We start from the raw sequence: 25,352 nt of genomic DNA on the forward strand, positions 1-25,352 counted from the left end.
TCTCTGGGCCTCAGTTTCCTCATCTTTAAACTAGAAATAGTAATAGTATCTACATCATGGATTTTAGTAAACGTGAGATTAATATTCATTTAATAAAAACATATTAAACACAAGTTAATACTTGAAAAGTTCTTAGAGTAGTGTCTCACACATAATCAGTATTATGTGTTCATATACATAAGTAAATCAAATTTTTAAAAATAACCATTGTTGCAATCATATCATTATTTTAGCTGCCTTTTGTTGAAATTTAGATTACATTACTTTTTGAGACATTTTGAATATTTATTTCTCACATTTAAATAATTTATAAAGTCCTTAAAAGCATACTTTTTTATATTATACCAATTTGTTTACAAAAATGTGAATCACATCTATAAAAAGAGCAATATGGTTGATCTATCAAGAGAATGCAGGTGTATTCGGATGACTAGACCATTAAATTATTCTATCCACAGTATGTTACCATCTGCTCACAGACACAGTGAATGACACATTCACATATACTAGTAAAAGGAATGTTTAAAAGTTTATTTAATATCATAAAATAGTATTTCCCATTACAGATAAGTTATGGAATGAAGAAAAACAGGGAACAGAGAAATGCACACCCATTTTCCTAGCTACCAGGGCAACAGACATTTCAATGCTTTTTTTCCCTGCTAGTTGTTGCAACAGAGATGTTGAAAAGCACAATAAAAAACAGAACTATCACTATTTATTGATGAACTACTGTGTGCTATTTAGTTTTCAATTTTCCCCAAATTATCAAACATACCTAAAAGGATACTTAGTCCTACTCTCTATGAGAAAATTGATACTCAGGGAAGTCAAGTAACCTAGATGAAAGTAATAAAGCTCATCAAAGGCAGTGTCCGGGTTCCAATGAGCATGGCCAATCCATAGTCCCTGCTTCATTTCTTTCTAAATTAAGAAAGCTTTTGTATCTCTTCAAATTTAATATCATACTTCATTTTTAATTTTGTATCTTTCTTTTGCCACAGCATTCTCCACTTTTGTTATTAATGCCTTATGAATTTCATTTTTAGTAACTACATATTTTTATATCACATATGCCTATCAAAAATGTTCTCAACTATTTATTTATTTTTGGACATTTAGTTCAATTTTAGTTCATTTTTTACTCTGCCATTAATAACTTAAATGTATATATCTATACTTGTGTATTTTTTTTCTCTATTTAAGAGTTTTGGTGGGAATGTAGATTGCTGCAGCCACTGTGAAAAAGACTATGGAGTTTCCTCAAAAAGCTAAATATTGAACTGCCTGATGACCAGTGATTCCACTTCTGGGAATACATCCAAACAAACCTGAAACACTGATTCAAAAGAATATATACACCCCTATGTTCATAGCAGCCCTATTTACAATAGCCAAGATTTGGAAGCAGGCCAAGTGCCCATCAGCAGAAGAGTGGATTAAAAAGCTGTGGGACATTTACACAATGGGATACTACTTGGCCATGATAAAGAAGGAAATCTTACCTTTTTATGACAGTATGGATGGACCTGGAGAGTATTATGCTAAGTAAAGTAAGCCAGTGAGAGAGAGACAAATACCATATGATTTTACTTATATATGGAAATTAATGAACAAAATAAGTTAACAAGCAAAATGGAAACAGACTCAGAGATACAAAGAACAGAGTAACAGCTATTAGAGGGGAGGTTGTAGGGCTGGGTGAAAAAAGTGAAGGGATTAAACAAAACAAAACAAAACAAAGCTTATAGACACACACAATTGTGTGGTGCTTACTAGAGGGAAAGAGAGGGTGGGGAAAGGTAAAAGAGGGCAAGGGGGGGATTAATGGTGATGAAAAGAAACTTGACTTTGGGTGGTGAACACACAACAAAATAGATGGTGTATTATAGAATTTTTCACCTAAAACCTATATAATTTTATTAACCAATGTCACCCCAATAAAATCAACAATTTAAAAGAAAAACTTTTGGGGTTTTGTTATTATTGTTGTTAGCAAGTAATATGATCTTTTGTATTTGTCAGAAACAAATACGTGAACACTAGCCCTTCCAAGAAGCAAAAGCACCACTAAAACTAACTTAAAATTAGGTCATACTCTTTCTTATTTTTAATTAATTAATTATCTTTTGTATATTTTTATTCTTTTAATTCCTCACATGAGGACATGTTTTTCCTTGATTTTAGAGCAAGAAGAAGGGAGAGGAGGAGAGAGAGGGAGAGAGAAACATCGATCAGTTGCCTCCAGTACGTGCCCCTACGTGGAAGCGAACCCATGACCCTCTCTCTGGTGCATGGGGCGATGCTCCAACCAACTCAGCCACAACAGCCAGGGCAGTAATTGATTTACTTTTTAAAAATCTACTATCTTAGCAACTTTAAAATCTGCAATGTAGTGTTATTTATTATAATCAACATGCTGTACGTTACATCCTCAGGCAATTTATTTTATAACTGAAATTTTGTACCTTTTGACCTTCTTCACCCATTTCTCCCGCCACCCACCCTTCTGGCAACTACCAATCTATGCGTTGGGTTTTATTTATTTATTTTGGATCTCACATGTAAGTGACATAATAAGGAGGTATTTGTCCCTCTCTGTCTGACTTATTTCTCTTAGTTAATGAACTCAAGCTATAGCCCATGTTGTTGCAAATGGCAAGATTTCTTTTTTTGTTTTTATTGCTGAATAGTGTTGTGTATATATATTTTTTTCCATCAATTTTTTTTACCAAGTCATCTATTTATGGACACTTAGATCATTTTCATATCTTAGCTATTGTAACTAATGCTGCAATAAACATGAGGGTGCATATACTTGAGTTAATGTTGTTGTTGTTGTTTTGGATAAGTACCCAGAAGTGTATTTCTGGAATATAAAGTAGCTCTATTTTTTTTAAAAATTATAAGAACCTTCCACACTGTTCTTTGTAATGGCTGTACCAATTTGCATTTTCACCAACACTGTATGAGGGCACCTCTTTTCCACATCCTCTCCACTTGTTACTTCTTGAGTGTTTTTTAAATTTATTTATTTTATTATTTTATTTTATTTTATTTTTCCATCACCATTTATCCCCGTGATGCCCTCTTTCACCTGCACACTCCTACAGCCTGCTATCACCACACTCTTGTCCATGTCCATGAGTTCTCTGTTTTGCTCAATCCCAACACCACCCCCGCTCAGCTGTCTGCCTGCTCTCTATGAGTCTGTCTATTTTGCTTGGTAGTTCAGATTGTTCATTAAGTTGCACATATGAGTGAAATCATATGGTACTTGTCTTTCTATGACTGGCTTATTTCACTTAGCATAATGTTCTCTAGGTCTATCCATGCTCTCACAAAGGGTAAAAATTCCTGTCTTTTTATGGCAGAGTAGTATTCCATATGCTCAACATCACCAGTCATCAGAGAGATGAAAATTAAAATGACAATGAGGTATCACCTTATACCTGTCAGAATGGCTCTCATCAATAAATTAACAAACAACAAGTGCTGGCGAGGGTGTGGAGAAAAGGGAACCCTAGTACACTGCTGGTGGGAATGCAGGTTGGTGCAGCCACTATGAAAAACAGTATATAACTTAATCAAAAGATTAAAAATGGAATTGAACCAACTCCCTTTAGGTGTATGAGCTGATGCTCCAACCAACTGAGCCACACTGGCCAGAGCTTGATGCCTTTGATTTTGATGTCAAATCCAAATAATCATCACCAAGACAGATATTATGGAGCCTACCACCTATGTTTTCTTCTGGTTTTATGGTTTCATAGTTCATATTTAAGTGTTTAATCTATTTGGAGTTAATTTTTGTGTATGCTGTAAAATACTGGTCCTGTTTCATTATTTTGTATGTAGTTGTCCAGTTTTCCCAGCACCATTTATTGAAGGGACTATTCTTTACCCATTGTATATTCTTGGGGTTTTGTCATAAATTAGTTAGTTTTATATGTGTAAGTTTATTTCTAAATTCTCTATTCTATTCCATTCATCTATGTGTCTATTTTTATGCCATTATATTATTTTTAGAACAAAAAATATTGAATATCTATATGTATATATATATTCTTTGGGAGATATGTACACACACACAAACACACACATGCAATGTAGCCCCAGTTCTACTATAGTTCTACCAAAGTTCATAGTAGATTAAGGGTACAAATACCTAACAAAATAACTAATAACCAAAATATAGCTATTGATGCCTATGTTTAAAATCTAATGATAGAAAGTAAATCCAACCCTGAATTTAAAGACAGAAATACAACATGATATATTGGATTTAGTCCAGGAATAATAATAATTGAGGTGCTCCAGCTTAAGCGGAAGGGAAGCTAGAGCTACCAGCTAAATACTCAGCTTCCCCTTCTTACCACTTTGGCCTCAACAGAATCCCTAAGTTTGGCTGGCACATTGGAACATTGTGCTGTTGGCAATAAGGGTGGGGTTGAAGATGGGCATAAAATATTTCAAATTATAAGAGTGGCTCATAGGATTTATGCATTAGGCAGGTAGTTACGATATTAAAGAAGAGAAGTAGGAGATGAGAGACTGGAGACAAAACAGGTAGTTTTAACTATATGACATCTTCAAAAAAAAAAAAGCAAGGAAGTCTAAAGTAAAGTGCAAGGGACACAGAGGAGTAGTTTTATTATGAAAGCTGCCGTAGGGACAGAAGGTAAAAATTTGAGTATAAAATTTTGGAAAATTTGGCACTAGAATTTCACATAAAATTTACTTGTTTCACAATGTTTAGATAATCACATTTTATTCCCAAATGCTTTTGGAAGATTTATTTATATTCACCCTGTCCCATAAATTGAATTAGTTAATTTAATCTAAATTCTCTATATCTGGTGTGTATTGGCAATTTATTGCATGTAGTTGTTACTTATGGACACTTATTGGAAAAATATATAGAAGAATGTAGTTTCTTTAGCATAGAGAGAAGTTATATAAATACATATATTTGTTACTTTTATAATGAACAAGAACAGCAAACTGTAGGTTTCCCTTTAAGGTAAAAATTTACATTTATGAAGCCATCTAATCTAAATATATTTTATCACTAAACACACTTATTAACTGAATTAATGTTGAGTATATTAAAAACAGCAGCAACAACAACAAACTATTATAATAAAGCCTTTCTGAGCCATTTGTTAGTTTTTTTGTTTGGATAATGAGATTTGGGTTTGCATGATTAAGCATTAAATAAAAGTGGTTTCATGATCATGACTTTGTAATAACAAGGAAGGTATGCACTTATGTTTTTATTAGTGTTTTACAGCTATTATTCTTAATATACACACACATCTGCAGGAAAAATGCTTCTCCCGAGAGACTTCCTCACTTCAAAAGCAAATACGAATTAAATATTTGTACACAATTCATGTTTTCCTTCTCCAAATTCATGGTTAACACTTAGATCTTGTATGTTTTTCTCTTAACTCTGTTTTGTCTACCCAATATATTAGAAAATAGTTGAGTAATGGAGTGTCATTTATTTATTCATAAACTGTAGTCTAGCTAAATCATTTATAATAATATTAATGATTATAATAATAATAGAACCTTAAACTTGCTAATCCTCATTGCAATTCCTTGAAGAAGATTATTAGCAATACCGTTTTATGGATAAAGAACCTAAGACTTGCCCTACAGGAAGAAGAAATTGGGTTCCTGTCAAGTCACCAAACCTCACTAGGGAGTGAAGTGTTATTGATGCACTCACATGGGACAAGCATCCTTACCTTCTTGGGGTGTATAGTCTAGAAGAAGAGCACATTAAATTAATGACTATGATCATTTTGAATGTAAGAGTGTACTAAATAGTTTAGAAGTTATCAGGGTGTGGTCCTGAAAAGTCCTTGGGTTTAGCCTAGTTCAGTTCCTTCCTCTCTCACTAACTAGCCTCCTTAACTGAGGCAAATTAATTAGCATTGGGATCTGTTTCCTCATTTGCAAGCTGAAGAAGCTAGAGGGAAGGAAGAATAAATGGGGAGCCAGAGTGGGCAGAGATCAGAGCACGGTGAGATTTACATGACCCCCCCACAAAGGAATTTCAATTTTTGCCATCTAGGGTAAGTGGTTTCAATGATCCCAAACTTCACTGTGCATTAAAATTATCTGGAGGGCTCATTAAAACACAGATTTCTAGACTCCACTCAAAAGCTTCTGATTCAGTAGATCTGGGGTATGGCTTGAGATTTTGCATTTTTAACAAATTCCTTGGGAATGCTGATCCTGCCTTAAGAACCATGCTGCCCAAAGGAAAGGAGAAAAACATTAAAAATAATTATCAAAGGAGGGAAAAGAGCAGATTTACATGTTAGAAACTTAACTCCATGTGTGCAAGGGGTAGGTTGGAGAGAGAGAGGGGAGGTAGGGAAGAGACTAGTAAGGATGCTGTTTCAGTAGGTAAGGAGGTACCCAATGCCAGAATGTGGGAGGTTGTCGTAGGAACAGAGAGAAGAGTATAGTTGAGACATACTTAGAGGCAAAATCAATAAAAAATAGTGATAGAAGTTTGTGGAGTGGGAAAGGTTAGGGAGAGAATGAAGAATCTGGGATGGCTTTAGTTTTCTAGTTTCTGTCATTGGCTTCACTATCAAAGTATGACACAGAGATCAGGGTCATGGTTTAAGGGATGTGGTCAGCAAACTCAATTCATGGAAGGCTAGATAGTATTTTAGGCTTTACGGGCCATACGGTCTCTGTCGCAAGTCTTCACTCCGCTGTTGTAGTGTGAAAGCGGCCACACAGAAAATGAACTAGTGTGGCTGTGTTCCAGTAACATTTTATTCATGGACACTGAAATTTGAATTTCATACAATGTTCCTGTGCTATGAAATATTATTCTCTATTTTTTTCACGCTTAAAAAAGTAACTCACAGGCCAGTCTTAGCCTCTCACCTTATAAGGTGAGTCATTTGTTAGCTCGGAGAAAGTGTAACTTTCCTTTTTTTTTTGTACATATTCTCCCTGCCAGCAGCTAGGCCACCCTCCTCTGTGTTTTCTCTCAGCCTAAAGGTGTTTTCTTCATCACAACCTCAGTTGTGATTTACCTACAGTGAAGTTGAATTTGCTCATGAGTCCAGAAAGATTCCACCACTCGGCTTTTCATATGTTTGTTTAGTTTTTTTCTATATTGCTACCTTTACCTGCTTTGATTGGAATCTTTTCTTGAAATAAGTAAAGAATACAATTGTCACTTTAAACATAGAGTGTTGCAAATACTCCATCCCTACAGAACGTTTTTTTTTCCTTGAACAAACTTTCTTCTCTGGAAAGGACTCAGTTAAAGGGAACTTAATAAATATTAATTTGATAAAAATAGTACTATTTTTCAGAGATATTTTATTGTACTTTCAAAGACAGGCTTTCAGACTCAACTGTCCTTTTTAATTTTGTTCTGAAAACCCATAATGGATGGTAAACATACAAACTGTTTTGTATAACACATTAACGTGACAATAGACCTTAGAAAGATCAATCTAAACACAGAAGCAGAATGAGACTTGAGAAGCTTCTTCACAGTTACAATTGGATTAAATATATCTATAAAAATTACACTTTAAGGCAGGATCCGGCCCGGTTCCTGTTTTGTCAGGCATCTGGAATTGTTAATGAGGGAGTGGGTGTAAGGGAATTGCTTCATTTAGGTGCATATATAAAGGCTACAGCTCCTGCTCTGCTATCCAGAACGTTATTCTCATCTTAATAGTAGTGTGATTGTAAGATTTTTTTTTTTTGCTTTTTCAAAATTAAGCTTACTCTTCTGTAAAATGGGGCTAATTTATTTTTATAAGCAAAACTGGCCAGTAAGAGAAATAAAGGAAATAATGCTTTAAAAAATCCACTAAACACATTGTCTAGCATGTTGTGATAAAAATAAATTATTCCATTTCTGGAACCTTTATTCTATCAGGTTTTATCTCAGTTGCCCATTACATTATGACAATATAAGGAGGATCTCAGGCTGTTTCTCAAAGAGAAATTTTAACATTAATATATGATTTAAGTGCCTCCAATTGCTTCAGAAAAGTATTTTTACAGAAAATTAAACTTTTCTTGACAACATTTGTAACTGGCTGATTTATTTATTCATTTATTTTGAAAAAAATATATTGATTCTATGAATCTTAGTAATACCATTGCTCCTTTAGGGGACAAAGTATCACCACTTATGAAACATGAAAAATAAGAGATTCCCTATGGGAATATTAATATTTTCAGTAACAAACAACATTTTTTCATATGATTAATAAGAGTGTTTAAGGGGGAAAAAGAAATTGTCTTAAAACCATGTTTCAATGTGGTGGAGGTGAATGTTAACTGTTTTCAGGTTACTTAAATTATTCACTTCCACACTTTACTATATCAAGATCTAACTGTCATATAAATCAAACCTATCTATATCTATCTATCATCTATCTATCATCCATCATGTATCTATCATCTATCTACCCTCCTTCTCCACATTGTACATTCTGTTTAAAATATTGCTTTTCTAACTGTTTAATAGTGTCTCTTTATTTCATATATTTAAGTACTATCAATAGGAGACTTATTTTATTTAAAATGTGCCCTATCTTAAAATGCTAATATTTCTAAGAATGGTAACCTGCTTTGAAAAACTAAAAATAAAGTAAAATAAAAAACCCAGCAAAAAACTGCTTGCACATTTACTGACAGCTGACATCACCAGCTTTGAAGGGTGAGAACTCTCACTGAAGTCAAATGAAAGACAGGTGATATCAAAGCCAGGAGGAAATTTTGGGATTTGAGGAAACTTGTGAGGCTTCTAAATGAGATGCTCAGCACACCCCAGAGTACTGAGAGCCTGGGAGAAGAGCGGAAATGAGCAATGCAGAGGAAAATGGGAGTTGAAATATTCCAAAGACACATTGTTACCTCATTCCAACTATTGATATAAAAATCTCCGTGGAATTCAGGGTCTCCTCTTATACCCCCTTTCTATAGCAGATAGTCTTCTGTTCCCAGAACCAGCAATAAAGACTAACACCTAATTTAGTGTTTTTGTTTTTTTAATAATTTTTAGAGAGAGAGGATGGGAGAGGGACAGAGAGGTAGAAACACTGATGAGAGAGAAGCATCACTGATCAGCTGCCTCCTGCATTCCCCTTACTGAAGATCAAGCCTGAAACTTGGGCATGTGCCCTGACCAGGAACTGAACCAGTGACTTGTTTCATGGGTCAGCTCTCAACCACTGAGCCACAGATGCCAGGCTAATTTAGGTTCTTAATGAATCCTCTGTCTCATCTTAAAACCATATTATAAATTAACAGGTTTTGTTCATTCCCCTGAAAAAATTAGTTACCCCTTTTAGCATTATTTCTTTGGCAAAATATAATACAAATATCGAACAACTAAAAGGCAAAGGAATTTATATGCAAGTATTAAGTTTAGGCACATTATAAATTGCTATTTTTAAAATATGGTTCAACACAGTCTACCTTGGAGTAGTGGAAAAGATTAGTAAGAAAGGAATCAAAATGATTTCTTCTTTGCTATTGACTGTCTGATGAACTTGCCTCACATATATAAACCTAAGTGATTTAGGGCCCTTCATTCAGATCCACTCAGATGCAGAATCCACAGTTCTACTCCAAGATCAGAACTTCTAACCTCTGCTCTTTTTACATTTTGGGCAAGAATTCTTGGTTGTGGGGGGCTTTCATACACATAGGAAGTCTACTAGCATTTTCTCTGGCTTCTACCCTCCATGGTCCTAATAGTACCACCAATTTTGTTTCATTTGTTTGTTTTAAGTACTTTTACTAAACTTATTGGGGTGATAATAGTTAATCACCATTTGTTTTTTAACCAAAAATGTCTCCAGACACTCCTAAATGTCAGCTGGAGGGCAAAATCTACACCACCACCGATTGTGAACCACTGTTTTAAATAAACAGTTTTTTGTGATTATAAATCATTTTAAAGATAGCAACTTTTCTGACACAAATACTTGTTCTTTTAAATTATACAGCAAGTGAAATAATAAAGAAGTAAGTGAAGATACATGAAGATGTGTCATCTCTTTAGAATGACTGAAAGTTCATTGGTATTATAAGATACACTTCACCAACAAATCTAACAGAATATTACATGTTTGTTTTCACCCTTTTATTGAGCACTATGCAAAAATAAATGAAACTACTATTTGTGACTTTTACAAATTTTCTCTTCGAAGTACAATACCCATAGAAGATCAGATAAGATTTAGTTTTTCTACATCAAATGTTAAAATTATAATTTGAAAACATTTGTCAAAGGAAAAATAAGATTTGGAACTAATGTTTAATTACAAGATGCTTTTGAAAATTCTTTTCTTTAAAATGTTAAATTATTTTTTTTAATTATAAGTAAATTATTTTATTAAATTAGCAATCATTTTTGTACCAATAAAGTTCATTATCAGGATGAATATTAATTATAACCAAAAGGCTACATGCAAAGGAGAAAATTGTTTTTCTTAACAAATTGGATCCAAGAAGTCCTCTGCTTTGAGCATAATTTTATTAGGTAAATAAATATCATACATATTTTATATTGCAGCAAAATTTGCATATATTTTATTTTAATTTAATAGATAAAATGTCCATGTTTAAAGTATTTTTTGCTGATGAGAAATGTACTGCAATTAAACATAGTTTGCATGAAATATGAAATTATCTTTAATATTGTTTTCTTCATAGAGCACACATTAGTCTTGTGTGATTGCATAATTAACATTTGTTTCTCCCATAAAGTGTTGCAGTTATATATTATTTAGTATCTTCACCTAGAGCTGTGATGTGCTTTAGATGATAAACTTATTCTCCAAATTTTTAGATTGCTGCCTCTTTAGAATGTATACCCACATACTTTGATGAGCATGCATACGAATCCAAATGTCAGAAAGTTTAACACAGTAATAGATACCATGGAAATTTTGGGAAAAGATAATACATATGAATATAAGTTATAGTCCCTGCCAGTATATTCTATCTCAGAGTTAACAAACTAAGGCCCGCCAGCTAAGTTTAACCTTCTGCATATTTTGTAAATAAAGTTTTATTTGAACATAGCCACACCCATTGATTCACATATTGTTTTATAGCTGCTTTTGTGCTATAATAACAGTTGAGTAGTTACTATGAAATATTTATTACCTGAAACCTTTTACAGAAAACAAAGCAACAACAAAAACCTTGATTTAACTAGAGAGACTGGTGTATACTGATATAAAATATATGAATATATTTCACAGACAATTAGAAAATAAGAAAGGAAATAAGAAATTGCCTAATGCTTTGTATAATCAATAATTTAAACTAATATTCAGTGATAGAAGAAATCAGCATTATCTGGCTCCATTAGAAAATGTTTAGTGGGCCCAGCCAGTGTGACTCAGTGGCTGAGCATCGGCCTAGGATCCAGGAGATCCCAGTTCGATTCCCGGTCAGGCCACGTGCCCGGGGTTGTGGGCTAGATCCCCAGTCGGGGGTGTGCAGGAGGCAGCCAATCAACAACTCTCTCATCATTGATGTTTCTATCTCTCCCTCTCCCTTCCTTTTTCTGAAATCAATAGAGATTTTATACACACACACACACACACACACACACACACATATAAATGTTTAGTGGGAGAAAAATGATGAGCTGATTCATGAAGGAAGATTAATGTAAATATATTGGTGATAAAATTCTATGGGAAGAAAAAGGCATCATATGGAGGTAGAAATGGCAAAGCTACAGATATGCAGAGAACAATAGGAGTCCATTTCTTAAATGTGCCTAATGTGTATGTAGAAAATAAGTGATAGATGAAGACGGAAGATGGGTTGGTTTCTTACAAAGAAAGATCAGTATATTCTGTGTAGTACCACAGTGTACAGTGACATGACCATAGGGTTATTCAAAAATAATAAAATAAATCTTTATGATGGAAGAGGAGGGATTTAAAAATCTAAATACACACACAAAAAAGCACACTTTGGAGAAAGTCTGACAATACTTGACAAGTGATTTAATATTGTAGTAAAGAGAAGTGAAAAAGATGTTGTGAAGCTAAAATATTGTCAGTTTAAAAGACTGATAACATTTTTAACAAAAATAAGCAGATGGATCACAATAAAAAACTAGAAGGTAAATGAGAACAGAAAGTAAACCAATATGGCCAGTGTGGAGAAATGTTGGGGAAACGGTGGAAGTGAATATTAAGATTTTGGGAGGTTGACAGTGGGAAGCCATACAGGGCTTTTAAGCTAGGCAGCTATATGATTAAGTCTGTGCTTTTACATCAATAACTGTACACAGTGGGGAGAGATTGAAAATCAAGAAATTAGTTAGGATGTTAGTGCAGCAACCAAAGCAAGAGATGGAAAGATCTTAAATTAGCCATTGACCATAGAATTGGAGATAATAGTGTACAGGATTAGAGTACAAACTCAAACTCCTTGGTGAAAGAACTGTTTTGTCTACTATTATATCCCACCTCTTAAAAACTAGGCAGAACAAATAGGTGCTTCATAAATATTTATTCAATATGTAAGTATAAAGATCCATGTTACATGTATTTCTGAGGTTCTTTAGTCAACTTGAGTTTAGATAATATAAATTGTCAGTGATCCCAGTGGGCACGGCTGTATTTGAATTCTGCCTGTTAAGATTGCTTATAACAGTCCATTGACGGGTCAGCTTTTCCCATCTCCTTGATACAAATAAATGGGATAGTGTTGGTCTTGTAGAAGTTTACAACCTCTGTATTGATACTGGATTTTGCAATAGTATTTGTCTTGTAATAGTTGCTTTATATCAGCATTGACAAAACTTTTCTGTAAAGAGCCAAATAGTATTTTAAGCTCTTGTGGGCCATATAGTCCCCATTGAAACTGATCAACTCTGCTTTTGTAGGGTGAAAGCAACCACAGATCATATAAAATAAAGATATGGCTATCTGCCAGTAAAACTTTATTTACAAAAACAGACAATGGACCAGATTTGATTTAGGGGTCATTTTAATATAAAGCAGGGATTACCACTAATCCCTGCTTTATAGTAAAATGTGATTATAGTGAACCAAAGTCCTTCATTTGGTAGTTAGAATAGATATCTGTTCAAATGTGTGGTTAGAAATAAGCTTAAAAAAGATCTAACAGCATTTTTTCAAAGTTGAGAAGAGATAAAATTTAAGTAAATAGTCTGTGGATTTTTTATGCTGGGAAGCAGAAAATATTGTGAATATTACATTATAGTGTTAACACTGATACAGATATTAGACTACAAAGGCATTGATTGCGTTTTTTTTTTACTTTAGTACATATAGAGAAATTCAGTATCTTTGTTTTATAAAAGCATTTGATTACAATTATAAGACGTTTAGAAGAGCTGGTATGATTCTGAGCTAAAAATAGTGATGTTCACAGTGAAATCCAAGTGCCTGTCACTGAGCTGCCATGGGTTATGCTTTTGGTGTCCTTTGGAGGAATAATATTTCCTATGTCAATGTTTTTGAACAAATTTCTCCTCCTTCCTCTCTCTACTCCCTTTTTTGTCTTTATTCATTGTCTTTCTTCTCCTTTCTAATTCTCCTGTTTTTTTCAAGTGTTGAACACGCCGAGTTTTCTCTTTCTCCACCACAGCTGGGTGTCCCCGCCTCTGTATGGAGCCGTCCAGCGGTGCCCCTGTTCTGTCGGCCTCCACTCCCACCACACCCTTGCTCCTCAGTCACCTTCGAGTCTGCTCTCTTGCTTCTCTAACCTGCAGTCCTTAGGAACCCCAGTGGTATTAGGTGAAGTTAAAAGGGAAGACAGCAGAATATGTGGCACTTGCAGGGACAGAGGGCTTTAAGTGAACTCTATCCCTCAACTTACATTATTTTCTAATAGTTTTTGTTCTTAATCAATTTTCTTAGGAAGATGCTTTTTAGTCTTTCATTTCCTTTTATTTATTTATATTTTAATAAACTGTAAAGACATGATTTTTTTGTATTATCTTGTGGGAAGGATAGGTGTTAAAGACTACCCAAAGACATCAAATATCTATCACATTCAATTGATTTGTCATATCCTCTATAATTTTATCATATCCCACTGATTTTTATTCTTTGTACTTTAAAAGTCTACGGAACGGATATTAACTACTCTGAGCTAAAAAGATATAATTAGTTGAAAACTAAACTATTACTAGTGGGATCAGAAAATGTAACATTCTTCTACATTTTATTTAGTAGACTGGTCCTAAAGTTCATTATTATTATTATTATTATTATTATTATTGATTGATTTGAGAGAGAGAGAGAAAGAGACAGACATTGATCTGTGTTCCACCCATTCAAGCACTCATTGGTTGCTCCTTGAATGTGCCTGATATCAAGACAATGCTCCAAGCAACCGGGCTATCTGGACAGGGCTTAAGGTCTTTATTCTACTAGATAGGCTCTATAAAAATAGGATTTAAGAGAAGAGTTATTATTCAATTGAGATCAATATATGATCCAAAAAACAGAATGGCAGACCAAGAAATGCAAAAGAATGAGAGAATAGCATTGAACTGAAAACTTTAATATTCCATTTTAAATTTAAATATATCATCAGGTATTTATCGAATCAAATTCAGTACGTATTTGTATAGGGAGCAAGCCCACCCATGGAATCAGTGACTACAAGAGAGGAAAACTGAAGAAGCAGATTTACTAACAATGAAGGGAGACAAAATTGAAGGGGTTATCTTCATTACCTTCCAGAAGGAAATGTTTTTATTAATGGAATTACTGTGTAGAATTGTCTAGTGCGGTCCTATTAATCATCCTGGTAATGGGTGCGAGGTAGGAAGCTTCACTTTGAATCATTAAGGGAATGACCCTTGTCAGCCTCAGAGGTTCCCTAACATGTTCTTCCTTCTTCACTATTGATATCTCACTGTGTAATTACAGCTCCCAACCCCTGTGCAGCTAATGCCGGCCGAGGCCCCTGCTCTCACATGTGTCTGATCAATCACAACAGGAGTGCTGCTTGTGCCTGCCCCCACTTGATGAAGCTTTCCTCAGACAGGAAGACCTGCTATGGTAAGTGTCCTGTAGGCCTTAGCTAACATTCAAATGGAATTCTCTCGCAGTGTGTTAGCGTTTAGATGTTCCTCAAAGCACAGCAGAAGAGGTTTGTAATGTCCTTAAAAACATTTGAGGTGGTCTGTTTCTAGACTATTGATGATTCATCTACATCTGGGGAGACTGACACATTCTTAAAATACGGGATGCACTGCACTTTGCTATTTATTACCTTATACATTTTTTCTTGCAACTTTGGTGTTTGGTGTGTTAGCGGAATTTATCTCCACAAAACAGGGAGACTCGTAGTGAAAGTGCATTATCAGAAAATGATGATGTAAGTAACTTGCATAACCAAGAGATACTTGGCAGCTTTAATCTCCTCCTGCTCTTCTAAAGTCACTTTCACATGGTTTTGTAGGGGACTATTAACTGGAAGGGGGGGAGGAATGAAGTAAAATACATAACTTTAAAAGATTTGTAAAAATATTTAAGTAATACCTTTAAACCAAAAATAGGTAATAAAACTTGTGAATGAAAATCATACCGTGGTGTTTTTCTGGTTTGTTTGACTTTAATTTTGGGTAATTTATTTGCAAAGCAATTACTTTGAAGGACAGAAAGAATGTCTTCACAAAACCCTAATGCAGGAATTTAAGCAAATGTGGATTTAATTAACTTTATACAGTTATAACATATCTCTAATAACAGCGATAATCCCACAGCCAACAACAAATGAATAGAATATCTGTGACTCTTATTTCTACCTGATAGGCTAACATTTCACAAACTCAGTGCCAAACTCAGTGCTAATATTTCACAAACTCGGTGTAAGAATGATACAATGCCTCACTATGCTAGTTACTACATATTTACAAAAATGTACAGCAAAGCATGCTTTGACATTCTTTGAACCCTAATTTTGAGAGGGAAAACTTAAACATGATTTTTTAAAGTTTGTTTAATTTCCTTTATTCAACAATAGTATATAAAAATGTTCTTAGATTCCTTCAAAAATCATTTAATACAATGCAATATTTGTATAATTATGTATAAAAAAATATGGTTGCTTGACAGTTGTAGAGTTCATGCATTTTAGCAAGGTTGTTTGAAATTGTAAAATCAAATCAATTACTGAGAATTTCTTGGCATTTCTAACTAAAGAAAAATGATGGCTTAACTTGTTTTACATTTGTTTATGTTAAGTGCTTTAATTTACAAATAGATAAATCATTTCTGCATTAATGTTTCCATCAAATCTTGATTATGGTTCCCTGGTGTTAGAAACCTATTAAATCATCAAGTAATATTTTAGAATTCCTAGACCACTTCAAATTTGCCAAGCTTATAAGAGGAAAACACTTATTTCTGTTTTCTTTCTAGAAATGAAAAAATTTCTTCTTTATGCGAGGCGTTCTGAAATCAGAGGCGTGGACATTGATAATCCATACTTTAACTTTATCACGGCCTTTACAGTCCCTGATATTGATGATGTCACTGTGATAGACTTCGATGCATCTGAAGAACGTTTATACTGGACAGATATTAAAACACAAACCATTAAACGGGCTTTTATTAATGGAACTGGGTTAGAAACTGTTATTTCAAGAGGTAAAAGATTTGCACATTACATTTTTTTAAATGTTATTCAGTTTGTAGTAATCACAAGGCTCTTTTGTGCTTTTTTTCTATTATTCAAGTCTATGTTGTTAATTAAAAGTTGGAATTGGTTAATGAGAGATTTAATAATATGCTATGTCCTAACAATTGTGGAATGCTATAATTATGTTGCACATAGTCTGATAACTACAAATTTAGATTCCAAGAAGAAGAAGTTTCAGATCAGATCTCCATAAAATTTACAGATTTCTAAATAGGCAGATTTAAAGACTCCTTTTGCCGATGGGGAATAGTTATATTTGAGTAAAAAGTGTAAGTTATTGGGAAGGACTGGTTTCCCCTCTGACTCAAGCTTATAATTAACTTCCTTTGGCATATATTTCTACAGAACTAGACTCTACAAATAAGGTAGGGAAGCTGTTTTTATCCACCTGCTGACTCAGCAGGCTGAATCATAGGTTCTCAGTAAATGTTGTCAAATTAGCCATTAAAAAAATAATAGCTTTTCCCAAAGGAGAAAATATAGTTGAAGTGAGACACACATGTAAATGTAGTGGTTGAACTCTAAAATTTAGCATTGAATTATCCTATCTTTGTAAATTTTGGTAAATTGTGATTTCTGGGTCAGCTATTATTGAATGAATATTAATTGAGCACCTGCTATTTCCAGGGCTGCAAAACTGGGGGGGGGGGGGGAGTACAAAAAAACAAATAACAGCAACAACAAAAATACCACAGTTCCTGTTCAACTTCATGCCCCTGAGCATAATAGAGTGATTCGGAGGAGGGTGGATAAAAGGATAATCAATAATTCATATAGGTATTTCAAACTCCTATCCTTTGAAGCATACTAAAAATTTTAAATCAGACCTTATTTCAGTAATGATCAATCTCTTAATGAAAGCAATAAGTACAGGTTTTAAAATCACAGTGCTTTGCAAGAGTTTCCACACATAATACTAAAGTCTGCCTTGAGTACCATTAGAAGACCTGAGAGTATTTGCCCACTAAAGTACTATTTTATTTATGCTAGCTCTTTACCCATCTCAGGTTAGTACTCTTAAAGCATCTTGAATGAATTGGTTATAAGCCTGTTCAAATATTTATTTCAAACTTGCCATAAGAGAAGGGCCTTTCTTTAAAAAGCAAACATAAAGATTTCTTCTTTGTACAAGAATTTTTCTCAGGGAACATGGTTACATGATCATTGTTAGACTAGATTTTAGAGGACTGCCTAGGTAATGGTCATTAAAAATCTCAAGAGACCAGTTAAAGGGCATTGGTGCCTCCCATGACTGACAGTCTAATAAAAAAATGGTTCAAACACTTCATTATAAATGTAAAATACCTCCCAAAAGGCTCTGTGAATTTTATAAAGTAATAAATGTTCCACTTAAAAAAAACATTGGGGAACAATTTTGTCTCTAATTACAGATTGGTAACTGCTAGTAATTTGGTGAGTTTATCTTTGAGAAAATCGCAAGGACTAAATTCCATTTAGGGGACTCTGTTTACAATTCTTAAACAAAAATTAAATAATGATATTTTCTCACTAATACTACATATACTTATTAGGCTCAATGGTCATTAATTCTGTCACTTTAACAAATATTGGAATATTTTCTATAGAATAGGTGATTGAAGGAAGGCTAGCCTATGAGTTGTATGGAGCCAGAACGAGGGGGATGTGTCCTACAAACTGAAGGAGCTAAAGAAAGAGAAAGCAAATCATGCCCTTCCACCTTTATAGGATAAGTTGTTGATTTTCATGTTAATTCTAAAAATAATGACACCCAAGGAAGTCTTTTAAGAAGGGTGCGGTTACATGATTAACTTTGCCTTTGGGAAAGATCACTCTAGCTGTTGTGTTTAGTAGAGAGTCGCAGAGGTCAGGGGTGGGTTGGTAGGTGAGCGCTGAACTGCAGGAGGCAAGTAAGGTGGTTGCTATAGTGATGTTAGCGGGAGATGACAGAAGCCTGGATCGCAGTGGAAACGACACAGGTAGAGCAATGCGGAGAGACGATAGAGATAGCAGAGTAAAAATAAGAAGGAACTTAATTAATTGAATATGAAGGTTGAAGGAGAACAAGCGTTGTAGAAGGATAACTCCCTCATTTCTGACCCCGCAAGTTGAACGGTGCTGTTTTTTCTTTTCTTCTACAGAGAAACCTTTTTGAGGGTTGATAGATCTTTCCATTAATAAAACAACTTGAGGTGAACTTTTGACAGTTCAGCTTCTGAACTCATCAAAGTCTCTCAATCCTGCCAATAATTGTACTTTATTGTATCCTTTCATTTTTTAGATTCCCTGTGAACGACTCTGACATTTCCCTTACTTCTTACACTGTTGGCCTCTGGATTTTCTTACTTCTGTCCTTCCTGTACTGGACATTTTCTTGAGAAACTCTTTCCTATCACCCTACGACTAAGTCTAATGTGAAACTAATTTCAAAACTCAGTGTCTAAACCATTCCCTATTGTTTTTTCCCTAGAAGACCATTTTCTGGGGGAAACTCTGGGACTCTTTGGGCATAGCCTTCATGAAGGGGACTGACAATAGTGTGGCTGCTTTGCTGTGCTCCATGTCCTGAAACACTAAGCTGTCCTTAATTTCTCTATTACCCACATGAGCTATTTGTTAGCGTGAATTGTGTAGGTATGCTTTGTTATAAGGATAAATACTAATGCACATTGGTTGTGCAAATCAACAAATATCTATGCACATTTTTATCAAAATTACATTTTTATGTATATTTGCCTCTTTGGAAAACAAAAGTTATTTATTCTAAGAAAAAAATGAATGACTATAACAATTCTTGGAAAATGTTCTTGCTAATAGACTGCAGCCCTACTTTCTGGTGGCAATTAGTTCTTATACTTGAGTGTATCTGATTGGTCCAAATGTTTTTTAGTTATTCTTACTCTAAGTATATTTTTCCAATGTGATGAACCACTTAGCTGTCATTAGTGTGACAAGTACCATTATCTCATTTAATCTTGCAAACCTATTATTAAGAATTATTTCCACTCTGTAGATGAGAAAATTTTAGTTCACAGAAGCTAAAACTCTGCTTCAAAATGAAAGTGAGGGACAGAGACCATTCACATTTAAGACTATATGTTTAGAGCTCCTGTCATCTTCATTACTCTATAATAGGACTTGGGACGTCATCCCAGTTGAATAGGTGTAGTTCTTTTTAAGATAGTCCCGCAGCTCGATTGCCCATGAGTACTTAGGTACTGCCCAGAGTTATATCTTATTAGATAAAAGATTGACCCCCAAAACTCTCAAGTATTTCTTGTAATTAGCATAAAAAAAAGAAAAAAAGAAATTAATATACCTTAGCATTTCTAATAGAAGCCAGGAGTAATATAGACTTTTCACAGTTTTATCATTACTTTATTTTATAAATCATTTATTCCTCATACAGTGCTTTGAGGTAAATGTTACTTTTTGCTGTTAAAGATGAGGAAGCGTTTTGTTCAGGTTGCAGAATAGCAAAACTTTGTTACATCCAAATTTGAATTAGACCTTTTGGGTCCAAAGATATGCTCTTTTTCCCTAAGTTTCCCTTCCTTTGACAAATAAGGAAACTCAGTAAGGTGGAGAACAGAAGCTTTGACATAATCACATGGTCTGTGCATTACATGCTTTATACACGGGGCATTCTCTGCAGAGTTCATCTAGTTGTACCTGGGTGAAGGATGAGAGTTAGAGTGTGTGCTTGCTAACGATTTTATTGCTTATTCTGAACTATTAAGGAAAAGCTTTTAAAGACATGTTGGCAGGTTTATGAGATTCCAGGTCATTGTCAATAGAGTTTCATTTTTGTTGTTTCTTGGTGTGGGTTTGTTTGTTTGTTTGTTTGTTTGTTTGGAAAAGACCTCTTATGTATCTGATTATCCTAGAGCAAAGTATAAATTGTTCATCTTTGGAAAATTAAGGACTCAATTTGGGGCAAGTGCTATTGCTTGAGCAAAGCATTTTCTTAGTACTAGAATCCTTTACTTATCTGCATGAACTAAACTATTAAGGTGAGTTAAGCAGAAGCTACAATGAATAAAAGGAAGATGAATATAAATTAGACATTTATCTGTTTAACTCCTATAAGGAACGCTCTCACGTGCTAGGAAATTATTGTATAATCACGGGCTCTTTTAAATGGCAAAAAATACAAGCCATTTAAACACTTCTTTTGATCACATTGCTATTATATAAAACTTAATTCTCAATGTAACTTTGAATCTAATTGGGCCTTTTTCAGATTAGATTTCCATCAGTACTTGAAATTATTATCTTCGTTTGCCAACAACTGTTTTGTCAGTGAGTAGAAACGATTCATTCATTCCCTCTATTTTGCAAGACACCATATTTAGTTGTGCCCGGTAATAAAAACTGTCCCAGAGAGAATGAAAGAAATGAAAACAGATCAGTAATAACAATGAGATCTAGATTTTGGAAACAGGCTTTCAATTAATATAGAAAGTTTGGATGGGTAACATCTGTTGTTTTGCCTATTTCTGAATCGAATTTCAAATTTTTATTTTCACCCAGGAAGCCTTTTAGTGAAAGAATGTCACCATCTGTGATTTAAAAAAAAAAAGAAAGGCAAAAATGACACCTATAAATGCCATTCCCTTAAGAACTACGTCTTGATAACAATAGATGCTAAATGATAAATACTTCCTATGTTTATTCTTTATCTTTTAGTTAGAAGGATATAAATGCCATTTTATTTTATTCCATAGGCTTTTTTTTTTTTTACACCATATTCTGGATTCTATATCTGGGACTTTGGATGGGTTGGGCAATGGCTATTATTTAACTGAGGGTCCATGACCTCAAGGGTCTTCATATCTGGTGAAAGAATGAGTTGAATAACTAATTAAAACATAAGAATTAATGAAATAATGAGTTTAATATGGATGTAAAGTGCTTCTCACAGGCAAGTTCTTACATGAGATTACCAAAGTTCCCACTTAGGAAGTTGTAGTCAATGTAGGCCTGAGATGTCAGTAGATATAAATGTCTGGATACTTCAAAGAGGAGGAAGTAGCGAGGGGTCATTAGACTTTGTAGTAGAGTAAACTAGAAGGTTAATTTGATGGCAGATCACAGAAGGTCTTATACCCATGAGGAATTGTTATTATTACATTTTCCCCTAGGAGGCAATGGAAAGCCCTTGAAGAATTTTACATATGGGTATAGGTGATTTGACCTCTTTTGAAGATAAATCAGGTGGACACCTGAAAATTAGATTGGATATGTGAGAAACTGTAATTAAAGATACAATTAGAAAGTTATAGAAATATTCTAATCTGAAATAAAAACTAGGCAAGAACAATGAGAGATATAAGGTGACAGACACCAAGTGTATGGTAGTTGTAAAAGTAATGAACCTGATAACTAACAGAAGTGAAATTGACCAGATAATTGGATGTTGGAGGCAGTTATCCAGATGAGAATAAAAGAAGGAGAATTGCTTTTGACATTTCTCCAAATCATCAGTAAGTTGTTTCTCTAAGATAGGAATAATTATAGGTTTAGGACATTAAGATATAGAAAGATTATATAGACGTAAAATTTTGTTCTTTCTCTAGAAAAAAGTATAGATTTGAGATATATATATGTGTTAAAACGTATAAAACCAAGAGTTACAAGGCATAAAATTAGTGAGGATGAACATAGAAGACTTCTAAAGTATTTGTAATTTTCTATCTTAAGATGGATCATGCATTTATGGATGTTTTATTAACTTGTATAGCATGATATATGTATACATATCCATATATGACATGTGAAATACATATATAGAGAGCATGAATCTAAGATATATGTGTATATATATTTATGTAGATAGATAGATGATAACAGATGATGATGATAGATGATAGATAGATAGATGATAGATGATGATAGATAGATAGATAGATAGATAGATAGATAGATAGATAGATAGATAGATGATAGATAGATAGATGATAGATAGATGATAGATAGATAGATAGATAGATAGATAGATAGATAGATAGATAGATAGATGATAGATAGATAGATGATAGATAGATAGATGATAGATAGATAGATAGATAGATAGATAGATAGATAGATAGATAGATAGATAGATGATAGATAGATAGATAGATAGATAGATGATAGATGATAGATAGATAGATAGATGATAGATAGATAGATAGATAGATAGATAGATAGATAGATAGATAGATAGATAGATAGATGATAGATAGATAGATGATAGATGATAGATAGATAGATAGATAGATAGATAGATAGATAGATAGATAGATAGATAGATAGATAGAGATAGATGATGATGATAGATAGATAGATAGATGATAGATGATAGATAGATAGATAGATAGATAGATAGATAGATAGATAGATAGATAGATAGATGATAGATGATAGATAGATAGATAGATAGATAGATAGATAGATAGATAGATAGATATAGATAGATAGATAGAGATAGATAGATAGATAGATAGATAGATGATAGATAGATAGATAGATGATAGATGATAGATAGATAGATGATAGATGATAGATGATAGATAGATAGATAGATAGATAGATAGATGATAGATAGATAGATAGATAGATAGATAGAGATAGATGATGATGATAGATATAGATAGATGATAGATAGATAGATAGATAGATAGATAGATAGATAGATAGATAGATGATAGATAGATAGATGATAGATAGATGATGATAGATAGATAGATAGATAGATAGATAGATGATAGATAGATAGATAGATAGATAGATAGATAGATAGATAGATGATAGATAGATAGATAGATAGATAGATAGATAGATAATAGATAGATAGATAGATAGATAGATAGATAGATAGATGATAGATAGATAGATGATAGATAGATAGATAGATAGATAGATAGATAGATAGATAGATGATAGATAGATGATAGATAGATAGATGATAGATAGATAGATAGATAGATAGATAGATAGATAGATAGATAGATAGATGATAGATAGATAGATGATAGGTGATGATAGATAGATAGATGATAGATAGATAGATAGATAGATAGATAGATAGATAGATAGATGATAGATAGATAGATAGATAGATAGATAGATAGATAGATATAGATAGATAGATAGATAGATGATAGATAGATAGAGATAGATAGATGATGATAGATAGATGATGATAGATAGATAGATAGATAGATAGATAGATAGATAGATAGATAGATAGATGATAGATAGATAGATAGATAGATAGATAGATAGATAGATAGATAGATATAGAGATAGATAGATGATGATAGATAGATGATGATAGATAGATAGATAGATAGATAGATAGATAGATAGATAGATAGATAGATATAGATGATAGATAGATGATAGATGATGACAGATATAGATGATAGATAGATGATAGATAGATGATGATAGATAGATAGATAGATAGATAGATAGATAGATAGATAGATAGATGATAGATAGATGATGATAGATAGATAGATAGATAGATAGATAGATAGATAGATAGATAGATAGATAGATAGATAGATAGATGATAGATAGATAGATGATAGATAGATAGATGATAGATAGATAGATGATAGATAGATAGATATAGATAGATGATAGATAGGTGACAGAGAATTGGGCTCCCCTCTTCCTTTGAAGGCATGCATCATTTTCTACAAAAAGCCTCTGTGCCACCCCCAAGTTGCTGGTGTCAGCAGGTCCAGTTCATAGGAAAAAATATAAATAGATCTTAGAGAAGTGGCAAACAGTTCTTTTTCATTCAGATTTATGTGCATGTCAACCAGTTTATGTGCTTTTCCCCACCCTTCTTTCATCTAAGGCTTTCTTTCTGTGATCATTTTTTTCTCTCTCTGAATTACATCTTTTAATGTTTTTATGGTTTAGTGATAATCTATAATCTGAAAATATATTTAGCCTTAGTTTTTGAAAGATAATTTTTAAATTGGTGGTAAAATACACATAACATAAAATTTCTCATCTGATCCTTTTTAAATGTACAGTTCAGTAGTGTTTAGTACATTCATATAGTGCAACCAATCTACTTCATCTGACAACACTGAAACTCTGTACCCATTGAACAACTAACTCCCCATTCCCTTTTCCCTTCAACTCATGGCAACCACCATTCTACTTTCTGTGTCTAATTTATGTACTCTAGGTATCTTATATAAGTGGAGTCATATAGCATTTGTCTTTTTGTATTAGCTTATTTCACTTAGCATCGTGTCTTCATGGTTCATCCATATTGTAGCATGGTTCAGAACTTCCTTTATTTTTAAGATTGAATACATTTCATTGTATATATGTATCACAGTTTGTTTATACACACATTTGTTGTTGGGCATTTGGGTCATTTCTTCCTCTAGGTTATTGTGAAAATTATTACTATTGTACAAATATCTCTTTGAGACTCTTTTTTTAATTCTTTTGGGTATACAACACAGACACCATTAAACCATCAGGATATGATCTGAGAAATGTGTCATTAGGAGATATTGTCATTGTGCAGACATCACAGAATGTGTTTACACAAACTTGGATGGTATAGTTTACAACTGTAATTGTATGAGCTATACTTTCATAGGACTGGTAGTACAGTAGATTTGTTTACATCA

The 25,352-nt window shown here is 33.4% G+C and overlaps 1 protein-coding gene across 1 annotated transcript in view; it reads left to right on the forward strand.

Annotated features, from left to right (window-relative positions):
* The window catches only part of LRP1B (LDL receptor related protein 1B), a 1,257,096-nt gene that overhangs the window by 735,799 nt on the left and 495,945 nt on the right, over positions 1 to 25,352 (forward strand). The window contains exons 27-28 of the mRNA XM_087819400.1: positions 14,946 to 15,077; positions 16,443 to 16,670. Of these exons, the coding sequence (XP_087675526.1) occupies positions 14,946 to 15,077; positions 16,443 to 16,670 (360 nt within the window). The remainder of the gene's footprint in view (positions 1 to 14,945; positions 15,078 to 16,442; positions 16,671 to 25,352) is intronic.

This window comes from Miniopterus natalensis, chromosome 8 (genome assembly GCF_054644295.1).
Source record: "Miniopterus natalensis isolate mMinNat1 chromosome 8, mMinNat1.hap1, whole genome shotgun sequence".
Lineage (NCBI taxonomy): Eukaryota > Metazoa > Chordata > Mammalia > Chiroptera > Miniopteridae > Miniopterus > Miniopterus natalensis.